The 26,724-nt window shown below is 27.1% G+C and overlaps 2 protein-coding genes and 1 long non-coding RNA gene across 5 annotated transcripts in view; 1 reads left to right on the top strand and 2 right to left on the bottom strand.

Annotated features, from left to right (window-relative positions):
• Nucleotides 1-26,724, top strand: part of LOC123265835 — a 155,560-nt gene that overhangs the window by 64,866 nt on the left and 63,970 nt on the right. Inside the window, exon 3 of the long non-coding RNA XR_006509679.1 lies at nt 8,570-8,634. This is a non-coding gene — a long non-coding RNA (uncharacterized LOC123265835). The remainder of the gene's footprint in view (nt 1-8,569; nt 8,635-26,724) is intronic.
• On the bottom strand, nt 916-6,243 carry LOC123265828. The gene is made up of 3 exons (XM_044729750.1): nt 5,515-6,243; nt 2,636-2,944; nt 916-2,575 (listed from the first exon to the last, which is right to left on the bottom strand). The coding sequence occupies exons 1-3, from the start codon at nt 5,596-5,598 to the stop codon at nt 1,181-1,183; spliced, it is 1,788 nt and encodes a 595-aa protein (XP_044585685.1). The 5' UTR covers nt 5,599-6,243; the 3' UTR covers nt 916-1,180.
• Nucleotides 13,714-26,724, bottom strand: part of LOC123265830 (chondroadherin-like protein) — a 47,104-nt gene continuing 34,093 nt past the window's right edge. For all 3 annotated transcript variants that reach the window (XM_044729751.1, XM_044729753.1, XM_044729752.1), the window contains exons 4-8: nt 24,480-24,619; nt 22,390-22,542; nt 15,626-15,806; nt 15,282-15,421; nt 13,714-14,120 (exon numbers count right to left, since the gene is read on the bottom strand). In XM_044729751.1, coding sequence (XP_044585686.1) covers nt 13,846-14,120; nt 15,282-15,421; nt 15,626-15,806; nt 22,390-22,542; nt 24,480-24,619 — 889 coding nt within the window. In that variant the 3' untranslated portion in view covers nt 13,714-13,845. The remainder of the gene's footprint in view (nt 14,121-15,281; nt 15,422-15,625; nt 15,807-22,389; nt 22,543-24,479; nt 24,620-26,724) is intronic.

Genomic DNA, 26,724 nt, shown 5'->3' with positions numbered 1-26,724 from the left:
CTTAAATAAAAGGTCTTGATGAGTGTAACATTGAAATGTGTTTATATCTTAAAAAATGTCAATAATTAAGAAATTACATTGTATTTTATCATCTATTGACATTTTTAAAGATATAAGCTCATCCCGATGTTACATTCATTGAGACCTTTCATTTGAGTACCCACATCAATTTTTCATATATTTATATATATTCCATATTTGTATATATGAAAAATATATCAAAAATTCATGTGGGTACTCAAATGAAAGCTCTCGATGAGTGTAACATCAAGATAAGCTTATATCTTTAAAATATATATTATAACTATGAAAACTATATCAAAATGTATCTCTAAATATATAATTAAGAAATGACCTTGTTTCTCGTGAACTATTGACATTTTTAAATATATAAGCTCATCCTGATATTACACTCTTTAAGACCTTTCATTTGAGTACCCACATCAATTTTTCATATATTTATATATAATATATATTATATATTATATATATGTATATATGAAAAATATATCAAAAATGCATGTGGATACTCAAATGAAAGCTCTTGATGAGTGTAACATTAGGATAAGCTTATATTTTAAAAAACGTCAATAGTTAAGAAAGTACAGTTCAATTTAACAAAAGTCATTATTCACTAAACCAAAATTTTATTCATTTACAGCTCACAAATCACAGCAGTCACATAGTGACTGCAAGGTGGCTAATATAAATTAACAAAAGAATTTTTTTGTTCTTTCATTTAAAAAAATTATGCTTGATGAAATTCGCTAGAAAAATTAATCAACTTTCATAATAATGACTTCAATTTTATACTAAAAAATTTTATCACAAAATCTGAAATAAAAAAAAAAAAAGTAGAATTTATACCAACTTTAAAATATTATAATAATTCACAAAAAACTTTATTACCTCGCTGATTTAGTATTTCTTCTAAAATGACATTTCAAAAAATTTCAACAAATTTACTCCCAAAACAGAATCTAAAATTCAAATTACCCATAACTGTATATTCAATCTTGAAACCTTCAAATGCAAATTACCTCGAACACTAACATACCTCCGCTAAACTCCCTTCAAATGCAATCACCATCCCAGAAATAACAATTCAAGAAGCATTCCCCATAAAAAAAACAAAATTCCCACCAAAAATAAATGCAATACCAATTTATTAACCACCAAATTACAACAAATAATCATCAATAACTTCCCGTTTCCCGTGACTTCCTTCCATCAACAAAGAAACGGATTTCACACCATGAAACGGATGCGGTGGCAACGGCGGTGGGCAATTATCACTCTTGCTTTCTTCTTTCCTCACGTCTTGTATCGATTCATACTCATTACCCTCATTAGCTTCAATAGGCGTAAAATAATCAATTTCTCCTTTATTATCTCTTTGACAAGCTTCACCTCCAGGCAGCGTAATCGAGTCTCTTCCTTCAACCACAACCTTTTGGTTGGCCTTCACCATCCTCTTGTTCTTTCTGACAATTAAAAAGCACCCAACGGCGCAAAAAACTCCGAACAAAATGGTCCCTATTGTATACAAAGACAATACCATCGCTTTGTCCTCGTTCGCTAACCACAACCTTTTTGCGCAATCATTTTCCTTTTTAATCAAAGCACTCTTCCAAACGCAATCGAGCCCCGCCAAAGAGATATTTCCCTCGCTCAAAGCATTTCTAATTGATCCATTCATATTTTTTCCACCTTTTTCACAATTTATGCTTATTTCAATCAAATCTTCCAAATTGCTGCACCAAATCTTCGCTTCATCACAAAAATCCGCCTTTAGAAACCCCAAATTCTTGTTCCTTTCAGGCCTATCACAAATTGGCTCTTCTAGAACCAAATTTCTGAATTCTTCCATCAATTCCTTCAACCAAATTAGATTACAGTCGCATTTCCAAGGATTTCCGCTCAAAGCAACCTTGAAATCCTTATTGGCAACCAAAATTGGGTGGAACAAGTCCTTAGGAAGTTCAGATAGAAGGTTGTTCCTCAAAAACACCTGTTTGATGGAAATCAAACCATCAAAAGCGTTCGAATCAATTCTTACGATGTTGGACGAATCTAAATAAAGCGACCGAAGATTTGGAAATGTTGCAAAAAGCGTTTTGGGTATGAAAGTGATGTTATTGCCTTGCAAGGACAAAAGTTGGACTTTTGGCAGTTCTTGAAGAGTTATATTGCTAAGCACTTCCAAATTTTGAATTGAAGAATCTAATTCCAGAGTTTCTAATTGTTCTGCTGGTCCAAAAAATAAATAAGACTCTGCTAAAGTGATTAGGTTGTTTTGAACTGCGAAATTTTTGATATTGGATAACTTTTGGAAGAGGTTCTTGTGAAAAATTGAGATATTGGTGTTGATCAAGTGAAACTGTTCCATTTTTGAGAAGATTTGGAGATCAAAAGCTTCAGATTGGATACTGCCAATTGGACACTCTTCAAATCTAATGGATTTAATATCGAAGTTTTCGGGTCTAAAAGTTATCCAATTTTTGGAAATTTGATTTTTGTAGAAGGTTGCTTTCTTGAAGATCAGATTGATTTTTGAAGAGCCGGAGCATCTTTCCTGAAACATAATTGAAATCAGTGGATTGTGATGTTATGGTGATGTAAGGAATAGTAATACCTGAAATGCGGACAAGCAGGAATCGATTTGTTGGTGATGGTATAAAAAAACTCGGCTGAAAGTAATCGTTTTACATGATGCTAAGACGCAATCAAGCAAACTCTCGGAAGACTGGGATGGCGCAATAGAGGTTTTTGCTTCTGGTTGGATCGATCTTGTGGTAACACCGGTTTTTTCTTGAACTTGGACTTTGCAACAAGTGTCCTCGGTAGATACAGCCGACGTGAGGCCGTGGCTCCGAAAAAATAAGAGTAATAGTCCAATTATCTGGGCAATCATTCCGAAACTCTCGGGATTTGGTCTTTGGCCCTTTAATTCAACATTTATTGGTAGAAAGGTTATTTTTATAGGCCATTGCTTTTGAATCAATTGCTTGAAATGATATGTATTAAGCGTTGGGCAATCGAAAAAATTGATGGTATCGAAACAGAAAATGGTGTGATTGGGGAGAAATTTTAGCACTTTGGAGAAATTATATGAAATTTAAAAGAAAAGTTACATTTGGCCACACCCGATGTGAAAAGGTTCCTCTTTTCGATTTGAGCTTTTAATAATAGTTGGCATATTTGGTACTACATTTAGTTAGTTTATAAAAGTTATAATTTAAGGGAAATTATATATTTAATAATGAAAATTTTTTAATTATAGAAAAAATATAAGATATGATTAAAAAAGGAAATATATTATGAAGTACATTGAAGCTAATTACATGAACTTTAAAATTAAATTGCTAAAATTTAGTTATTAATTATAGTCTTTAAGTTATTTGGGTAAATTTCATAAAATTAACTGATGTTAAAAATAGTTGCAAATTGTTAATTAATAATAATGAATTAAACTGTGTTTCGGAAACAAAATATCTGGAAATAATATTAGATGATAATTTAACTTTTAATAGAAATTTAGATTATATAAGCAAAAAAATTGTCAAAAAAATAAATGTATTAAGAAAAATACGTAATACGGTACCTAATTATGTAAAGTGATCATGATTAACTACAATGAAAATAACTTAAAGACCTTTCAATTATTGTAAAATAAGGTAATGCGCGTAATTCTGAATGTTAATAAAATTTATTGATAAAATATATTTAAGGGGGATAGCCGCTGTGAAATTTAAAACAAAAAAAAAAATTTTTTTTCTTCCATTAAATCAAAGTTTATACATTCAAAAATATGTATCTAGAGTTTTATATGAAAATTCCGAATATTTTTCGAGTTATAGTCATTTTTGTAGCAGTGTGTTAAATGACTATTGCACGCGCGGCGCTCCGACAAAAACGCATTTTTTCTCGAAACTACTTTTTTTGAACTAATGTGAACTGTAATTTGCATAAATATGAACCGATTTGCAACTTTTTTTTTCTCCATATTCGTCTATACAGTAGCAATTGTTGCACGTAGGGGATTTTGAAAATTTTGATTTTTAAAATTTTTTAGAGCTGTTTGAATCCAAAAAATGAGAAAAAAAAAAACGAAAATATTTTTAATATGTCGCCATTTTTTTTTAAATCCAAATTTTAAAAATCCCCTACGTATAACGATAACCACATGCATACAGATTACAATGTTGTTTCGTTTTTTCGTTTTAGATAATCCGTTTTTAAGTTAGAGTTCGCATCGTGGTAGGGGAAATTTTTTTGGTCCTCCGCAAAGATGATAATAACTTTGTAACAACATGATATTTTTTAATAAAAATTTAGGAGAATATTTTTTAATGTATACTTTATAAAACAAAAAAAACCCGATCCCCAAACTCTTTTATTATCCCAGTCAAAAAAATTCCCGAAAATCTCCTATTTCTTCTATCCTCACAGTGGCTATCCCCCTTAATATACTCGCATTGACTGAATGGTGGATACATTAAACTGGATGTCAATAAGGCAAAAAACTAAATATCACACATGTCTATTTATTCATAAAGTTAAATGTCGTGTTTACCCCAACTATTTATACGAAGAATTTGACTTTAGTGAATCTTATTATGAGACGGGAGCAGGACAGTTCAAAATTAAAAGAACGAGAACAATAACTGCTGAAAAAACTATATAAAAGACAATGTAAACTATTTTGTAAAACTGAATGAGAAAAAATTGTAAATAGTATTCAAAAATTTTATACCGTAAATTCTAAATAGCTATAAGCTAAGTAAATAAACATTATTAATATTAAATTTTGATTTTCATAAGAACGAAAAAAAATTTTTAACACCCACAACTTAGGAACTAATCGATCGATTTGGCCCATTTTCAAACTTGACCGAGATTTTCGTTCATAGAATAAATATATTGAGTTTCATTGAGATCCGCCAAAAATCGTGGCCATAATCGTGCTTACAAGGTCGGTTCTATCGCATATAGATAAAAATTTAAGCTATTTTTTTGGCGTAACTCGACGGAATAAAACATGCAGCGAAATTTTATGTAAATTCCAAGAAGAGTACCTCTGCACTTAGAGAAAAAATTACTTTTGAGGAAAAAGTACACGCTAGTTACAAGAATTTCAAAGGGAAATCATTTTTTTTTTTTTTTTTTCAACTGAAGAAATCACATTTTTCTCGTAGTATTTTTTTAAAGAATAATTTTTAAAATTTAACAAACATTTTATTCAAGCCTTTGAATTTTTAATGACAAAAAAGTATTTTAATTTTAATTAATTTTATCTAAAAGTTTCCAACAATTTAAATTCATGTAACAAGTGTTCTTTTTTCTTAATAATAATTTATTTCTCGGTGTGCAACAGGCAGATTTTCAAAGAAATTTACCTAGAAAAAGAAAAAAAAAAGAACAATTAGTGGAATCAATTAAAAAAAACTTTTTTTCGTTACACCCCCCGTCACAAAGTAAAGAATGAGAAAAGCGTGCTCAACTTTTAATTACCTGGCGGTATTCGTTGCTGTGACCGACTGACTCAGTAACATCTGTCGACTGGTAAAAATCAATAAATTTTATCATCAATGCCATAAAACAATAAAATAAAACCAATAAAAATAATTGCAGATATTTTTATTCACTGGAAGTACAGATAGACATGTTATATTATTTTATCGATAAGAAATAAAACAATTACATATATTACAAATACAAATGTTAACTTTGAATATTGCAAACCCGAGTCATTCCAACCCTCATTAATTCTATCGCCCGTCTGTTAAATTCAATTACTCGGTAATTAGTAATGGTAATTATATGTTACCCATTGCTCTTCATGCTTATATGTTAGGTGAAGTCCATTCGGAAATACATGTTAATATTAATATTATTGTTTTAATTATCATTTATTAATTAATAAATATTTAATATAGAAACGATGGAATTCATTAGATAAACTTTTAATCGGCATCGTTAAATTTTTTCATTCTGTTCTTTAATCATTTCAATAAAATATATATTTTATTTTTATATAGGTAAATACGATCACGCGAATACTATTCTTGTGGTTAACAAGCGTTAATTTTTAATTTTACTTCCTATATAATTGTGTATTTATTAGCTGTAAAGGTGAGGGGGCAAAATGGATTACTAGTGAAATTGAGGAAAAAAATTTTTTTTTCTATATTTTTTAAACACTCATTAATTAAAATTATCTAAATAAAATTTTTTCTTAAAAAATTGAGATTAAAATTTTTAGTCTAAAAAAAATTATTTTTTACCTAGAAATTACTTAAGAATACATATCAATTTTTTTTAATATTTAAAAATAACAATTAATAATCATTTTTATATTATAAAATCAATTTAAATTTTTTATTAAAGATTTTTTCAACCAAAATTGAAGTAAAAAAGCCGAATTTATAAAAAAAAAAAATATTTTTTTTGTTTTTAAAAGTTTTATTAAGATAAAAGCCCCAATTATTGGCAGAGGTCTAAATATTGACACCCTAAATTATTTTTAAATATATTTAATCATCTGTTATAAGAATAACTATCATATAAATTTTTATTAAATTCTAATTCATTAAAAAATTGAAAAAAATTACTGTCAGTTCAAAATATTAAATATTAATTATTCAAAAAAAATAAAGTTAGCACCAGTTCATCAAACCAGCTTACGAACGTTTATTTTCTTAACAACTTTGATTAGAGAAGTATTTTTTTTAAATGCCGAGTTTAAATTCATTTCTTCATCTAATAATATCATCTTTGTTTTTTTAATTAACAATATATGAAAAATTTATAAAATTGAATAATCGAAATTAATTGTATGCTTTATAATATTTAAATAATGGGTGTCAATAACTAGTTGATAATTTTTAATTATGGATATAATTATTGATAAACTTTAGTAAAATTGATTACTTAATAATAAGTTTGGATGAATAAGAATAAGCAGATGATTGTAGGCATGCTTAGTATAGGTGTCAATAATTGGGGTGAAGGTATGTCAATAATTAGATCAATCAGTTTTTTAACCTGCCAATAATTGGTGTATCCGGATAATCTATTTAATTATGTAAAATTAATTAGTAAATATCAGTGAATATCATTTAAAAAAAAAAATTGATTAGTAAAAAGATTACTTGAGACATTACCATAAACAAAATTCAACTATATTGATATTTGATTGCTTAAAAAAAATCAAATCATAAATTTGTCTCTAATAGTGTCAATAATTAAGGCTTTTACCTTATATAAAAAATTTATAAAATTGAATAATTGAAATTAATTATATGCTTTATAATATTTAAATAATGGGTGTCAATAACTAGTTAATAATTTTTAAGCTGAATCTCATATTGACAGCCATTCGACAGCACTTTGACGCCTTTTTTTGACTTTAACCTAAAAAATTAACTGTAAGAGTTTGAACTTTTCTGATTCAATAAATTATTTTTAAATAAATTTTTATATTTTTAAAAGTAATTAATCATTTATGGAAATTATTATTAATAAAATTGATTACTTAATAATAAGTTTGGATGAATAAGAATAAGCAGATGATTGTAGGCATGCTTAGTATAGGTGTCAATAATTGGGGTGAATGTATGTCAATAATTAGATCAATCAGTTTTTTAACCTGCCAATAATTGGTGTATCCGGATAATCTATTTAATTATGTAAAATTAATTAGTAAATATCAGTGAATATCATTTAAAAAAAAAAAATTGATTAGTAAAAAGATTACTTGAGACATTACCATAAACAAAATTCAACTATATTGATATTTGATTGCTTAAAAAAAATCAAATCATAAATTTGTCTCTAATAGTGTCAATAATTAAGGCTTTTACCTTATATAAAAAATTTATAAAATTGTATAATTGAAATTAATTATATGCTTTATAATATTTAAATAATGGGTGTCAATAACTAGTTGATAATTTTCAAGCTGAATCTCATATTGACAGCCATTCGACAGCGCTATCACGCCTTTTTTTAACTTTAACCTAAAAAATTTACTGTAAGAGTTTGAATTTTTCTGATTCAATAAATTATTTTTAAATAAATTTTTATATTTTTAAAAGTAATTAATCATTTATGGAAATTATTATTAATAAACTTAAATAAAATTGATTAATTAATAATAAGTTTGGATAAATAAGAATAAACAGATGATTCTAGGCATGCTGAGTATAGGTGTCAATAATTGGGGCGAAGGTATGTCAATAATTAGATCAATCAGTTTTTTAACCTGCCAATAATTGGTGTATCGGATAATCTATTTAATTATTTAAAATCAATTAGTAAATATCAGCGTGTATCATTTTAGAAAAAGAAATTGATTAGTAAAAACTTCACTTGAGACATTACCACAAACAAAATTCAACAATATTGATATTTGATTGCTTAAAAAAAATCAAATCATAACTTTGTCTCTAATAGTGTCAATAATTGGGGCTTTTACTTTATTATTCCATTTTGCCCCTTTACCTATAAAAAAAAACCCATGAATAATTTTTTCTTATTTAACAAAATTAATTTTTTTTTTTTTCAGTTATCTCATCTCAAATCAGCGACAGAGGGAGAGGGAGTCTACGCACAAACTAAAGGCGATGTAAGGTAAGTATGCAGCCATCAATGCACACTTGGGCATTTATAATAATAATAATTAATAATTAATAATAATTTGTAAGACTGTACAAAAATACCGCTTATTTAGTAATTATTAGTTAATTGATAATTAATAATTAAATATTGATATGGCGCAACGAGGGTCGCCTACGGCAATTCGATATGTCTTGACAAGGTTCTTACCCTTAACTGGTATTTTCATTTTTCACAAATGTATATTCATAGATTTCTTTAAATATATATTTATTAAATGTAACTTGTTAATATTTTTAGGATTTATAACTAGCTTACAACTAGTTTCATGTTTATCAACCTACGGGTTGTCGGTAGTCTCTTGCGCAATATGTCGCGTACGTTCCAAGAATATAATAGGGCCAGCTTGGAATCGCAGTTGGCGTATTGCTTTTTATAAAATATATCATTTTTACCTTTTTAGTCACAATTACATGGATATTATTTGTGCTGGAGTTAAATTATGGAAAAATTTAAGCAATATTTTATAAAAATTATTTTTTTTAGTGATTTTTATAATTTTAAAATTTCTTTTTCTTTGAAATAAGTTTTTACTAAAATTTCAAAATTTTTTTGAGACAAAAAAAATTTTGACATTAAAAAAATGTAAAATTTGTAACTTTAGAATCATATAAATATTTTTTTATTGCCATTAAATTTTTCGGCAATTTTTCCGATATAATTAATTTGAAATTTAAAAAAAAATTTATTTTTTAAAAAATAATAAAATTTAAATTGAAGAAAAAATTTTTTTCAAATATTTTTAACGCTTAAAATAAAAAATAATTTAATTGTCAGATTTATAACGTATTTTATTAATAATTTTCGTAATTATTTGCAAGTGCATTTGTAAAAACCGTGAAAAAAAGTGAAAAAAATTTTCAGATAGTAGCTAGTATAATCCAGATTAAAATGAGTATAATTCAGATTATAATGAGTATAATCTGAATATCACCCAGTATAATCTGGATTTTTTTAGCTACTATCTGAAATTTTTTTTCACCACAGATTTCACTGAGTATAATCTGGGATGATATCCAGTGTCATCTTTTTCTTTCCGTGTGGGTTCTACCATTTTAATCTTCTTTTTTTTGAACGAAATTTCTTTTGAAAATTTTGATCTACTTTATTGAAAAATACGTAAAAAAAAGAACAATTAAAAAAAAATTAATTACCACAATTTTAAAAAATTTAACAAAGTTTCAAAAAAATTTATAAATTTTATCTAAATTTACAATTTTATCCAAAAACATGAAGAGCAAAATTTTTTCTAACTTTTGAAGACAAAAAATCTATCAAAATATTAATTTTTTGATATTTTCGATATCTTTACCATAAATCCGCCGTAAAAACAAGCAGAATAAATAAAAAATTAAAAAAATGTTAATTTTTTACCTAGATATGGCCGAAAATACGTTTGACCCCACTTGTAAACAATTACCACAATTTTTTATTAATTTTCATAATTATACTCAAATTAAAATAATGTAAAATTTTTTTTTTTTTCTAAATATTCAAACAAAAAAATGCTCCGATTTTTCCATAAATTCTCCAGCAGTAAACATTTATAAACCCAAATCGACATTTAAGATCTTCAAGAAAAGAACCATTATTTAAAATTTATCTTTAACCATAAATTGTATACATCTTTCGATAAAACAGACCTTTCACGGTTCCCAATACCGGGAGATATGTATATGATTATTATGGTCAAGGTAGCTATCGAACTATATAAATTTATATATATATATATAACTACAACAACAATATATTAATTTATATTACTATTAATATTAATATATAATATAACGCACTGGAAAACATTAATGATATGTATAATCATCCGCTTGAAGAGGATAGTGACTTTCATTAAATTCTAACCTAATTTTTAATCTATCAAAGTGCAAAGCGTGCTATCCAAATGGTTCAATCAATAATTATCAATAATTAAAATATTAATTTGTAATAAATCAATATATCTGTATAAGTATACATTACTTTAATGAATATTATTATGGATACTTATATAAATATACCGGGACTCGTGTTTATTTAATCTATGCAAATTTAATTCGTCTGCGTTTCCTGTTATAAAGAGTAGAAACTTTTTTTTTTTAATATCTCACGCGTTATTGTGTCATGGTACTCTAATTCTTATAATGATTCCAATAATTACATATTTTACTCAAAAGAACACCTTTTTACTTGCAAAACTACTTGCAGTTTTCAGTTGCATGTTCTAACCTCGAATTTTTCGGAACAATGAGTCGACAACGTCCGAAAAAACCCGAATGCAACTGTGACATCATCGCGTTGGCGTTACATAACAAGTTTTCACTTTTAATCGATTTATTTCTTATCAATCGGTAATTAATTACTTCAGTGGAATATTTTTATTGAAAAGTTATTACGTGGTAATATTTTATGCTAATTATATCAACTAAAATATTACCGGAATTAGTTTTTTATAATATTACATCATATTCATTATTCTTATACTTTTCTTTTTTTGAAATTTTAAAATTTACATTATAAAAATTTAGGAGTGAATTTTAATCCGAAAAAAATCAAATTGCGGAGTTTTTACACTAAATTTGAAATTTAAATTGCGCTCTCTAATTTTAAACCATTAAGGAATGTATTTTTTTGATTAGTTTTGAGAATTTTAATACTAAACTTCACTTTAGTCATCAATTTTATATTGTAGGATTAATTTTTAACTAAAATAAGTTTTAAATTCCAAATTACTAAAAAATGCTTCAAATAATTTATCTGAAGATTGAATTTGTAAATATTAATTTTTTTTAATTTGTTTCAAGTCGCATAAACTACTATAATCATGAATGACTACTGTAGAGAGTAAACTTTTTATGGTTAGACTCATTTTATTTGGGCTGAGCAAAATAATACACTTAACCCGTTGAAGACACACGGGGTGCAGTAAACCCCAGGCGAATTTTGAAGCAATTTTAAGTTTAAACGGAGATTTATAAATGAGTCTCATTTTCGACTGATTTTATTTTATTTTTAGATTAGAAATTTTTTTAATTAATGTTTTTTAAATTAATTTTTTTAAATTAATGTTTTTTAAATTAATTTTTTTAAATTAATGTTTTTTAAATTAATTTTTTTAAATTAATGTTTTTAAATTAATTTTTAAATTAATGTTTTTAAATTAATTTTTTAAATTAATGTTTTTAAATTAATTTTTGAATTAATTTTTTTAAATTAACTTTTTAAATTAATTTTTTTAAATTAATGTTTTTTAAATTAATTTTTTTAAATTAATGTTTTTTAAATTAATTTTTTTAAATTAATGTTTTTTAAATTAATTTTTTTAAATTAATGTTTTTTAAATTAATTTTTTTAAATTAATTTTTTTAAATTAATTTTTTTAAATTAATTTTTTTAAATTAATTTTTTTAAATTAATTTTTTTTTAATTAATTTTTTTTAATTAATTTTTTTTAATTAATTTTTTTAAATTAATTTTTTTTAAATTAATTTTTTTTAATTAATTTTATTTTAATTTACAACCATGTATGGATAACACTCACATTCCATGCTTGTAAAGTTGGACCATCTGAGAAACTCCGCCGTCCATCTTACGGCATTAAATAAATATTCTAGAAGCTATTTTTATTTTTTTATTATAATAAAAGAGTTTTATGACAGAAAACTAAATCTTTTTATATTATTTTGCATGTTTAAATTTCTTATTCTCATTTTAAGCGACTGACTGAAATCCTTAACTTCAAAGTTCAGAACAAAGATATTCTTTTCAAACCTCATCAAATATTGATTTTTTTCCTCAAAATAAATTGTTTTCCGAATAAAATAGCGTCGGTTTTTATTCGATATCGTTAAAATCAAAATTTCTGCGACTTTTTTTATACACAATAAAAAATTTTGCGTCATTGCGTCAAAAATTTTTTGTGTTAAATATTTAACACTTTTTTGTGTAAATTTAACATTTATTCTGTTAAATCAACACAAAAAAGTGTTAAATATTTAACTTAAAAATTTTTAACACAAAATTTTTTGACGCAATGATGCAAAATTTTTTACTGTGTAAAAAAAGTTCAATTTCGTAAATTTTTTTTTTCTAAACGATTTTTCAGTATTTTTAAATTATTAGAAATTAAAAATAACTATTAAGATATTTAGAAGGAATGTTATATTAAAGTTTGTTGCCAATTATAAGTCAATACATCCCATAGGAAACGAATTAGAACTCAATGTAATTTTTTTGACGTGTATCCTCAACGGGTTAAATATTGAAAAATATTCATTGGTGTACGCCGGGTTCGAACCCGGTCCAATGCTTTAGTACACAAGAGCCTGATCCGATAAGCTACTGCGCGTCTAAAATACTAGTTATATTTTTTTTTTTAATTTGATTTTGAAGCATTGAAACTAATTTAAGTTTTGTTGATAAATCCTGACGTTAAATATTAAAAAAAAATAACTTTTTTAACATTACTACGTTAAATAAAATTAATTACTTAAATTTTGCTGTAATTAATTTTCATAAGGCAATTATTGGAATTTTTAAATAAATAAATAATTATAAAAAAAATTTGACCATTAAAAATTTGTACGAATTTTTTAAGTTTTAAACTAACTATTTTTTTTTCTTATTTAAAATTCACTCCGCGTTTTTTTATAAAATAAATAAAATTCTCGGAAATAATTCAATTTTATCCGACCGCAAATTTTTTACAGTATATTAAAAAGGTGTCTTAATAAATAAACTCAATAAAATAAAAAACCTTACCTAGACTTTCGATCGAAATTTAAAACGGAATAAAATAGTTGGCATTTGATATGTATAAGACTTTTGATAAAAAATTTAAAAGTTTTGGATTGTCCAAGTGAGTTACAAGATACAATATATATTTATAAACATATTTATATTATGTATTGTATATTGTTGTCCATTTAAGTGTAATGAAAAAATAATAATAAAAACGGAGTGTTTTCATTGTCTATGATAATTGCTTTCTTCGCGGGAGTAGAGAAGTGAAAGTCCGTGAGAAATGAAAATTCATGTGTCATAATTTAAAATAAATAGTTGCTAAGTGGAATGTTTGTTTTTTGTTAAGAAATAATTACAATAATAGGGCTGAGTGTTTCTTGGTTTACTTTTTGTTATGATATTCTGTTATTCTTCAATTCGGCAAAGGTATTAATGCAATATAGAGGTTACGCAGAACGCTAGATGGAGCGCTAGTATCTGTGTGGGGTTTGACGCTATAATATTTGAAGATGATGATATTTTACCCGCTTTGCTAACGCAACCCATCTTCTCGAGGGGCAAATTCTGGAGTACGTACTCCCGCCTCTCGTTCGGCATTGTACACACTGTCCTTTTCTTGGACATCGTGTCGTCGTCTTGCCCTTTTAGCTTCTTTAGCCAGTAGGGAAACCACTGCAGGTCGCAGGTGCAGATAAGTGGATTATCTAGAATATTAAGTGATTATTATTACAATTTTTTGTAAGCTTTGTTTGGATAAATTTATCTCTTAACATATATTTATAAGAAATTAAAAATCTAGAAAACTATATCATATGCATAAAAATGTATATTAATTTTTAATCAACTTTTGGGGATATTTTATAGATTTTTAATATAATCTATATTATGAAGAAAATACGGAAAATTTTGTTTCCAAGATACATATGACAAAATAGGTTTTTTTTTATAGTGAAATTTAGTGTCATTGCAAAGGTCTTGACTTGAATTTGTGCCTTTTCAAGATTTCATATCATTCTCACCGATAGTCAACTTAAGATGATAAGTATTTAGGCTGCATTCGAAAATACTCTATTTCTAGATACATAACTGAGAAATGACCTTGTATCTTGTGAACTATTGACATTTTGAAAGATATAAGCTCATCCCGATGTTACACTCATTGAGACCTTTAATTTGAGTACCCACATCAATTTTTCATATATTTTATATATTTATATATTTCACAAATACCATATATATGAAATATATAAAAAATGACATGTGGGTACTTAAATAAAAGGTCTCGATGAGTGTAACATCGAAATGAGTTTATATCTTAAAAAATGTCAATAATTAAGAAATGACATTGTATTTTGTCAACTAATGATATTTTTAAAGATATAAGCTCACCCCGATATTACACTGCAAGGTTGCTAGTTGAAATTTATCAAATATAGGTATTTGTAAAATATATTTTTAATATTATTTTACATGTATTTCTTCGACATTTTCAAAGTATATCTCAAATATAATTAAAATATATACAATTTTTTTTATATTATACAAAAAAAAATTTATCTCAAAAATATATATTGAAAATCAAAAATATATTCACAATAACTGAATAATATATACAAAATGTTTTTTAAAAAAATCATTTTTTTAAATAGTTTGAAAAAAAATTTTTTTTTTTAAATATATTCAAAAGTTAAATTTTAATAAAATTGTATATATTTTTCATAATTTTTTATATATATTTTGCTAAAAAATTTTTTTATAAAAAATTATGCTTACTACTGGTACATTATACCGGAATTTTTTAAGCAATTTAATTGGTGAATGATTAGATATTTTTTTTCTCCTATACAGTAAAAAAATATACAAACCTGTAATGTCGATCATTACTAGAGTGTCAATCATTCCTCCAGTAATTTCTTCGGGAATATGGATCAATTTGTTATTACCCAAATTCAACGACTGCAGCGAGTTCAAATTATCAAAAATTGTCGGCGGTAGCACTTTGATTCTTTAAAAATTAAAAAAAAAAAATAATAAAAGTTTTTCGTTGAATGAATAAAATTTACACAATAAAAAATTTTTTGTTAAAAAATTTTATCTTAAATATTTAACACTTTTTTGTGTTGATTTAACAGAATAAATGTTAAACTTGACAAAATAAATGACGCAAAATTTTTTACTGTGTAGAAAAAAAAGCTTTCAAGATAATTACAAATTTTTCTGGAGATTGAGAAAGGATATGGAATCTCCGTATCCTGCGAAAGCGTCCTCCGGAAGGGCCGTTATGTTATTAGATCTTAGATCCAGATGCCGGAGACGATGAAGACGTCGGAGTGCATCGCTCGGTATTACGTGCAAGTTATTTTCTCCGAGTCTTAGATACTGGAGGTTTTCTGTAAATTTAATTAGCGTTGTGACGCGCCTCGATATTTTATATAAATTTATATAAAATTATTATTAGTTATTAAAAATAAAGTCAGAAAAGAATGAGAAAATATTACGAGAGAGAAAAGACAGCCGCGCGCACCCTAGCCGGAGAAAAGAAAGAGGGAAAAGAGACGGCGAAAGACGCCGAGAGACAAGCGAGAGTAGTAGGGAAAGCAACCTGGGAAGTCCCGTAGCATAGTTCCCGCGCGCGCCGTGAGGCAGCGCGCTGTCGCTCAGACTGTTCGCCCGAAGAGTATTGCTTCTGAGTTGTTAATAGTATTTTTCTTACCTAGGGCAGGAAAATAAGAAATGTCTCAGATTACATGTAATTGTTGACCGAGGCGAAGCCGAGGTCGACAAACATGTGATCTGAGGCTTTCTTATTTCCTGCCCGTGGTGAGAAAATTATTTTTCTCCCCGACGGAGGTGGAAAGCGGCATTTTCATTTAGCGCAGCGGGCGGAAAATTGACGCTTTCCGCCCGGAGGGGAGAAAAAGCAATTTTCTGATCAGTTATTGTCAGATCAGCTTGAGCTTCTGAAGCGAGTGGTACAATTACAGAAGAAGTCTTGAGTGCTGTGTTGTACAGAATAGAAGGATACATCTCCCTTCTATATTAAATCTGTCCTCACAGTGGAACCTTTCGAGCCAGGTTCACCTGAGGTACTCGGGTCACCGAATAGCCTCTATTACACGGCAAGAGGTGAGGTTGTGGTACACAGTAAAGAAATTTTCGTAAAATTTAACATAAAATTTTGTGTAGATGATTTTTTTACACAAAATTTATGTTAATTCTACACATACTGTTTGTATTGATGAAATCAACATAATTCTGTGTTAAAAGTAACACAAAAATATGTTAAAACTTTCATTGGCTAATTCTCGGATTTCTACACACTTAAATGTTATCCATGACACAAATAAAGTGTTGATTGTAACTTTTTCTTTGTGTTACTCAGATCAGCTGTCAAATATGTGAGTTTTACTAATAATTTAAATATATATATATTTTGTGATTAAAAAAATACATGAGCAATTGAAAATAATAAATTAAAGGAAAAATGCACATGTAGAAAATTAAAAAAACTGTAAGTTTATTTTCTAATAATTTATTAATTTCAATTATTTATTTTTCTGTCTAATTCAAAAAAATAAATGAAAATTAAGTTAGCCGACATCTGAAAATTTTTACAATTTTTTTTAATGAAAAAATTATTACAAAAAAATTAAAAAAAAAAAATTTCACTTGTAGAAAATTTGAAGAATTATTCGTGTAATTTTTTTTAAGTATTTTTTAACTTGTAAATAATTTGTCAAAAAAAATCAACATGTCTGCTAGATTCATAATCATAAAATTTATAATTTTTCTTATTTTATTTATTTCCTCATAATTTAAAATTTATTCTGTCTTCTAGATTCACACTAGAAAGGACATTAACCTTGTAATGAATTTTAAGGTTACAATTCTGTTATCGGATGTTTTAATATAAATTACTTAGTTTTTAATTGCTATACACTACAATTGTATATTTATTAGCTGCATTTAAGTATTTTACGTAATGACACAAATCAAAATCCACCAAATTAAAATGACGTTGAGGCTATCACATTTACATGTCTATCTTGTGTGGCATACGTGACTATATATGAAGAATTCTTTAACATAAATTTTGTGTTGGTTGGCCAGTAACATTAAAAAAGTGTAGTTTTACTTTGAATTAACACTTGAGTGTGTTAAAAAATGGATGGATTGATCAATACAAACCGTTTGTGTAGAATTAACATAAATTTTATGTAAAAAAAACATCTACACAAAATTTTATGTTAAATTTTACGAAAATTTTTTTACTGTGTACACAACCTGTCGTTCTCGAACGAATATTGGGAAATAGCTAGGTGGTTGTGGACTCCTCGTCGGAACACCTAGGGGGAGCTACGGCTGGACGTCGAGGTACTTGACAAATCCCGGTATCTCTATATTTGGACAACCGAGCCTCTCTTGGTTGATAGAGGGAACTGGGGAGGGTTAGATAGATCCGCGGACGCGACGCGAAGTCCCCAGTAGGCTACAAGTAGGTTACGGCTTGTCAGTAGTATTTGTATATGTGTATATTATATTTTGGGGTAAAAGTTAAGATAATACGTATTGTTTATTGTTTTTAGTGTATTGAATATTGTATAAGTGTATCTTGGTTTGCAATAACGAATTTGATTTGATTATTATTTTTATGAGTTTTGATTAATAAATTATCCCTATATTTGGAATCTGTGTTATTATTTGGTTAAGATTAGTTAGTTGTAAGGTTATCTGTGTTGCGTGATCCCCATCCCGACCCTGGACACGGCGAGCTAGAGCACGGGGAAGACGTCTTTATCACGACGAGGCTTTAAAACCTTCCGCAACGTCACAGCTTATCTAATTTTTTTGTTAAGTTCATTTTCCTTGTAGATAAAATTTTAATTTCCCGAAAATTTTATAGAAATTTATTTAAAGCATTTTTTACAATCATAAAATATAAATTTTGCATAGTGTAAAATAATGAAGACACTGAGAGAACAATTAATACTTATTTGACATAATTCAATTAATTTATTTGAGACAAAGATATGGTTGATTCAGTGGATTTATTCGAATGAAATAGTTATTTGTTTGTAGAGCAAATATTTCTTTAATACTTTAAAATCATTTATTTCAGTTAGATCAGATTTGTTAAATATAAACAAATGTGATATTTAAATGTCGATAAAGAAATCATGCTCTGTAATATCCCGTGTAAAAAAAAAAGTTCCGGAAACATTCCTCAGAAAAGTTCCGATTATGAGACGATCCGGAACTTTTGCGGAACTTCTCCGGAACTCTTTAGAAACAGGTAAAAAAATTTCACTTAAAAAATTTTGAATAACTAAAAATTTGAAATTCTTAAAATTTTTGAGAAACTTTTGCGGAACTTTTTCGGAACTCTTTGGAAACAATATTAAAAAAGTTCATTTTCAAATTTTTGATTAACGAAAAATTTTAAATTCTTAAAATTTATTAGGAACTTTTGCGGAACTCTTTGGAAACAACGTTAAAAAAGTTTACTTACAAACTTTTGAATAACCAATAATTTATTATTCTTAAAATTTTTAAGGAACTTCTTCGGAACTTTTGCAGAACTCTTTAGAAACAGTATTAAAAAAATTTACTTACAAATTTTTAAGTAACAAAAATTTGAAATTCTTAAAATTTTTGAGGAACTTCTCCGGAACTTTTGCGGAACTCTTTGGAAACAATATTAAAAAAGTTTACTTACAAATTTTTGAGTAACGAAAAATTTGAAATTCTTAAAATTTATTAGGAACTTCTCCGGAACTTTTCCGGAACTCTTTGGAACAGTATTAAAAAAATTTACTTACAAATTTTTAAGTAACCAAAAATTTGAAATTCTTAAAATTTTTTAGGAACTTCTTTGGAACTTTTGCGGAACATTTCCGGAACTCTGTAGAAACAGTATTAAAAAAGTTCCAAAAAACATTTTAAAAAAGTTCCGGAAAGATTCCTGAAAAGTTCCAGATAAGTTCCTAATAAATTTTAAGAATTTTAAATTTTTGGTTACTCAAAAATTTGTAAGTAAACTTTTTTAATGTTGTTTCTGTAGAGTTCCGGAAAAGTTCCGTAAAATTCCGCAAAAGTTCCGGAAAAGTTCCTCAAAAATTTTTAGAATTTCAAATTTTTGGTTACTTAAAAGTTTGTAAGAAAATTTTTTAACTGTTTCTAAAGAATTCCGCAAAAGTTCCGGAGAAGTTCCTTCGAAATTTCAAGAATTTAAAATTTTTGGTTACTCAAAAGTTTGTCAGTAAACTTTTTTAATGTTGTTTCCAAAGAGTTCCGAAAAAGTTCCACAAAAGTTCCTCAAAAATTTTTAGAATTTCAAATTTTTGGTTACTCAAAAATTTGTAAATAAACTTTTTAAATGTTGTTTCTAAAGAGTTCCGAAAAAGTTCCGGATCGTCTCATAATCGGAACTTTTCTGAGGAATGTTTCCGGAACTTTTTTTTTTACACGGGATAGTAAATAATATTTGACATATTTTTAGGGTTATAAAAGTAATGAGGATGAATTTATTTATATAATTTATATTGGGGTATCTTCTAATAAACTAAAATTATTAGATCCGAGTTGGATTTTGATATTTTTTTTTCCATTATTAAATTAATCAAAAATTTATGTATATATACAAAATTACTCAATTATAACAGGCAATGATAAAAGTATTAAAATTACGATAACTCAAATAGCGACAGTAGCGACACAAACGTCTTATGATTTATTTCAAACGAGATTTGTTAACTATTAACAAATCTTATTTGAATGAAACAAATCGGCGAATTCAATCAAATAAACCAAAACAAAATAGTATTTGGTTGAAAGTAATCCAAATTTAAATAAAACAATATGACCCAGATTTTACTTTTTGTATTTGAGTATTTTAGTTTATTTTTTATTAATTACTTAAAAATTAATAGAAACAATTATTGTTATTAGTGCGGCGATTATTATTTAATTTTTGTATTTATTTAATAATTTTATATTATTGTTACCGAAGGTATGATTAAAATTAAGAAATTAAGCGTGTGAGAAATTATTACGAAGCCGAGCGAATTAATTGTAAAAGAAATTAAAAGACTGGGAAAATTATTCTAAGCTCCGAACAAGATTTAGTATGGGAAAGCGATGAATGGATATAAAATGAAGGAAATGACGATTATTATTTTGTAAGAAATAATTTAGGTAAGCGAAGATTTTATAAGTCCCGAGGACAATTTAGTATGGAAAATCAATGAATGGATATATAATGAAGGAAATTACGATTAAAATAATAAAGAATTGTGAATTTGACGAAACGAATGGATAGAGAATGAAGGAAATTGCGATTAAAATAATAAAGAATTGAGTTTCAAAAATAAAAACTTAGAATTTGGCGTGACGAATGGATAGAAAATGAAGGAAATTACAATTAAAATAATAAATAATTATTTTTGAATGCTAGTTCGAGGACACCGGACAGGTGTCTAAAACGACCATTCCGGTTCGTTACAAGAGAGTTGGGGGAAAAATGATAAACGCCAAAATTTTGCTCGATAAAAGCAGTTCTTTCTTGGGAGAATTACTCGGGCGAATACTCTTCACCAAGTAATTCCAGAGGATGATACTCTACCTGGAGTCTGACCAAGGCCCAGGTAAGTATCATGAACCGACCGGATGAAAGTGCTACTCCCCGTGCCGAAGCCTTCAGCTGAGGTACGGTAGGTGATCATAAGCCGTGTAGGTGGGAGCGAGGAGGATACTCTCCACTGCTCTCGGGGTAGAGTTTAGGACCCCCCAGGCAGTGTGGCCAGATCGTGCGATTTTTTTACCCCCACTTTGTACCGCTTTTCAATGTAGTCAGATGAGAGTGGCCTACAAAGTGGGGGTAAGAAAAGAGCACGTTCTGGCCACACTGCCCCCAGGGATGACGGCTAGTCGCCCTGAGGGGGTAGGGGGTGTTACTGGGAAACTAGTTAGTATTTTGTAGACCGCGTTTTTGAGTTTGAACCGTGAATACCGTCGTGTATGTTTGGATAGAAAGTTTCTATTGTATTAGTGTATATTGCTTATATTGTTTCTTGATTTTGAACCGCGAATATGTGTGAAAAGAGTGTTCTAATGTATTGTTTATATTGTTTAATTTGATTATATTGTTTATATCGTTTATTAACATGATCAGGCCAATAAAGAGGTTTCCGTTTTCTTTGATTTATTTAGAATGAAGTGTTTTGTTTATATTTTGTTATTGACAATGTGATCCCCTCTTATGACCCTGGACTCCGGCGAGCAAATTTCGAGCCGGGGACAAATAAATTATTTATTTATATAATTTTGGAAAACGTGGACGTTACAACAAATTTGTTCATATTAAATACGTATTTTTAAATTATTTTAAATAAATCTACGGATTTAAATCAAACAAACGATTTTCTCAATGTAAAATCCAACGTTCTGTCACATTAAATCATATCTGTCAACATTATGCATAAAAATGATATATAAAGTACATTTTGAGAAAGAAAAATGATTGTTTAACATCAAAATTTTTTTTAAATTGATTAATTGCAATTTTTACATAAAAAAGTGGTTTTAATGGAGGGACAAGCATAATAACTTTTGAAAATATCAATTTTTTAACTCAATCTATTCTTTAATCTCCTCATCTATCTTTTGCGAAGCTAAAGATTGTAATTGGGAGCTTAATATTGTTTTTTAGTTATAATTAATTTTTTATCCTAAGCTCCAAATTTTGAAAAATCCAAATATAAATCAAATAAACTGTTTTCTCAGTGTAATTATCAATTAAAAAATATTTTATTCAATGGTGCAATAAATTACTTTCAAATAAATTTATAAACAAACTCTTCTATCAGTGTAGTCTTTAATTATAAAAAAAAAAAAATAAAATGAAAAGTTAACAAACCAACAACACAAAGTTTGTAATTACAGTTTACACTTGCATAGAAATAGAAGTGTATTTACCTTCCAAACCGATGAAAGCGTCAGGATCAACGCGAGTTATTCTGTTCCCTTCAAGTTCCAGCGAGTTCAATTGCGTCAAGTGTGAAAACACTCTGGCAGGTACTTCGCTGATTTGATTATGCGCCAATACTAGCGAGTCCAGGCCTTTTAATCCTGATAATGATCATAAAACAGAGAACAGAAAAAATATAAAAAACAGCGTATAATACTTAAACTTAAAAGTTTCATAAACGTTTGTTACATCGTTGCGTTAAACGAATAGAATTATTCGGGAGAGAAAGCAATAAAACTATTTTCCCGCGATGATTTTAAGTATCCATAAAAATTCATAGCACCATTGTGGTCGTAAAACCGAGTGAAATAATAAACAAAACTATGATAACGCAGACCTAGAATAAAATGGTTTATGCGTTTTTTTAAAAGTAGTTAATCCTGCAAAGTTTTGTTCTTTTTTTTAATCCTTTTTTTTTTTTCTCTTACAGTATATTCCGCCAAAGAGACGGAGTTTGGCTTTCATTTTTTTTAATCTGCTTATGATGCTTTGAAATATGAATATGTAATACCCGTACAGAGCACAGAGTACTTGTTATGAATTCGCTGAAAGCTAATTTAAAAGCAGCGACTCCATAAAAGATCAGTGACCGAGATAATAACAGTCCATTGAAAAATTCACGTCCTTACGAGTCGAGAGAGTGAAAAGGCTGAAGCTGAAGCAACGGCTAAGTATCTTTATATTACCCTACATGTGCCGGGAGATGAACTATAAACTAGGGAATATTGTCCGCATAAAAATTTATTACACAGTACAAGAATATATTGTTGGTTTAGTTGCATTAACCGAGATCTAAAGCTCAGGAAATGGTACTATGTTCTCCCGTCACAGTGACGTATAATTTCGGCTAATGAGATACCTTTTGAAAAAAAATCCACGCCTCATAACGTAATTTAAAAAAATTTTTTAAGGTTTTTTTTTTATTAAATCAGGAGTTTTATGAATTAAGCTTCTATTTTTCACTTTATTGGCTCGGTATAATAGATCTAAGACGTTACCGACTTTGTTTACGGGCAATTGGCGCCCTACGGTGCGTACTAATCCAGCCTGGGGAGTCACAGTATGAAAATTTGAATTTTAAGAGTAATTATGGCCATAAAAAAATTATTTTTTCATTATTTTTTAATGAATTAAGCTTCTATTTTTCACTTTCTTGGCTCGGTATAATAGATCTAAGACGTTACCGACTTTGTTTATGGGCAATTGGCGCCCTACGGTGCGTACTAATCCACCCTGGGGAATCACTGTATGAAAAATTGAATTTTAAGAGCAATTATGACCATAAAAAAATTATTTTTTTTACTAAAAAATTGTTTTTTCATTTTTTAATAAATTAAGCTTCAATTTTTTACTTTCTTAGCTCTAAGGCTCGGTAAAATAGACTAGAGACGTTACCGACTTATTTTACAGACAATTGGCGCCCAAAATTGCGTACTAACCAATTTTGAGCAGTAATAATATTCTCTTTACTAATATTGCCGTTAATTACTCAGTTTTTAAAGAAATAAAGTAAAATTTTTCTATTTTATTTAAAGAAAAAACCAACAATTATTTTGTAGCCATTATTTGACAAAATTAAATACTTTATATCTTAATTGTCAAGTTTTCACAATAAATTAACAATTTTGTAATATTTTTCATTACCTGATAATTATTAAAACAAAATTAGGATTATTTTACTTATAATAAAAATTTTTTATATTTTATAAATTTAAATAATGACCAAAAATTAATTTTTTCTGGCTCCCAGCCTGAGAGCGTAGTCAAAAAAAAAAATACTCTCATATTAATAACAACTACAAACTAATAAATCCTTCGTGTAAAACAAAAAGTGAGCTGATAAAAAAAAGTCAGTTACTTTACTTGAGTAAATAAAACATAAATAAAATTTCGCAAAAGTTGGTATTCTTTCGGGCTATCGTATCTAATGAATTTTTTATTCAGTCCCGGGAGACTGACCCTCAATAAGAAAAACTAAGAAGAATACTAAAAGAAAAATAAAAGGATGTAAGATATTTATTTAAAAAAAAAATTTTACCTTCAAAGTCGCCTTCTTTAATACTTGATATTTTATTTTCTTGCATCTCGAGCTTTTTCAAAACATCCAGGGATGACAATGCGGGAGTCGGTATATTTGTAAGTAGATTTCCTCCGAGATTAAGACGCTTTAATTTCCGGCTTTATTTGTGAATAAAATACCGTTTCAACAAATCCAGAAGACGGAACATAATAATGGAAAGAGAATAAATAAATAAATTTAATGGAGTTTTAACTGCGGTATCATCTGGCGTCTTGATCCTCTGACAAATTTCCAAAACAAAATATCCCTGAGACTAAATATCACACAAAATCCATAATAGAAGATTAGTTTCTTGAGAAATGATGCAAAAATCATTTTTTTTAATAATCAAGACATAAGGTAAAGCCTAATTATTGACACTATTAGAGACAAAGTTATGATTTGATTTTTTTTAAGCAATCAAATATCAATATCGCTGAATTTTGTTTGTGGTAATGTCTCGAGTAATGTTTTTACTAATCAATTTCTTTTTTTAAAATGATACTCGCTGATATTTACTAATTGATTTTAAATAATTAAATAGATTATCCGATACACCAATTATTGGCAGGTTAAAAAACTGATTGATCTGATTATTGACATACCTTCGCCCCAATTATTGACACTTATACTCAGCATGCCTAGAATCATCTGCTTATTCTTATTTATCCAAACTTATTATTGAGTAATCAATTTTATTTAAGTTTATTAATAATAATTTCCATAAATGATTAATTACTTTTAAAAATATAAAAATTGATTCAAAAATAATTTATTGAATCAGAAAAGTTCAAACTATTACAGTTAATTTTTTAGGCTAAAGTCAAAAAAAGGCGTGATCGCGCTGTCGAATGGCTGTCAATATGAGATTCAACTTAAAAATTATCAACAAGTTATTGACACCCATTATTTAAATGTTATAAAGCATATAATTAATTTCGATTATTCAATTTTATAAATTTTTTATATAAGGTAAAAGCCTTAATTATTGACACTATTAGATACAAAATTATGATTTGATTTTTTTTAAGCAATCAAATATCAATATCATTGAATTTTGTTTGTGGTAATGTCTCGAGTAATGTTTTTACTAATCAATTTCTTTTTTAAAAATCATAATCACTGATATTTACTAATTAATTTTAAATAATTAAATAGATTATCCGGATACACCAATTATTGGCAGGTTAAAAAACTGATTGATCTAATTATTGACATACCTTCGCCCCAATTATTGACACCTATACTCAGCATGCCGAGAATCATCTGCTTATTCTTATTTATCCAAACTTATTATTAAGTAATCAATTTTATTTAAGTTTATTAATAATAATTTCCATAAATGATTAATTACTTTTAAAAATATAAAAATTGATTCAAAAATAATTTATTGAATCAGAAAAGTTCAAACTATTACAGTTAATTTTTTAGGCTAAAGTCAAAAAAAGGCGTGATAGCGCTGTCGAATGGCTGTCAATATGAGATTCAACTTAAAAATTATCAACTAGTTATTGACACCCATTATTTAAATGTTATAAAGCATTTAATTAATTTCGATTATTCAATTTTATAAATTTTTTATATAAGGTAAAAGCCTTAATTATTGACACTATTAGATACAAAATTATGATTTGATTTTTTTTAAGCAATCAAATATCAATAAGGTAAAAGCCCCAATTATTGACGCTATAAGAAACAAAGTTATGATTTGATTTTTTTTTAAGCAATCAAATATAAGTATCGTTGAATTTTGTTTGTGGTAATGTCTTAAGTAATGTTTTAACTAATCAATTTCTTTTTTTAAAATGATAATCAGTGATATTTACTAATTAATTTTAAATAATTAAATAGATAATCTGGATACACCAATTATTGACGGGTTAAAAAACTGATTGATCTAAATATTGACGTACCGTAACCCCAATTATTGACGCCCCTACTGCGCATGCGTCGAATCATTTGGTTATATTTTTATTTATCAATACTTGATATAAAGTAATCAATATTATTAAAGTTAATTAATAATAATTTCTATGAATGATTAATTATTATTAAAAATATAACAATTTATTCAAAAACTTATTTAACACCAAAACACGCCGAGTTATTTGACAGTTAAAAGCCTTGTATATAATCGCGTAACGTATTTTATTCTTTAAAAAAAAGGCGTCATAGCGCTGTTGACTGGCTGTCAATATGGGATTCACCATAAAAATTATGAACT

Source organism: Cotesia glomerata, linkage group LG5 (assembly GCF_020080835.1).
Source record: "Cotesia glomerata isolate CgM1 linkage group LG5, MPM_Cglom_v2.3, whole genome shotgun sequence".
NCBI lineage: Eukaryota > Metazoa > Arthropoda > Insecta > Hymenoptera > Braconidae > Cotesia > Cotesia glomerata.
The sequence above is the reverse complement of the archived record's forward strand: the minus strand, read 5'-3'. Positions and strand labels throughout refer to the sequence as shown.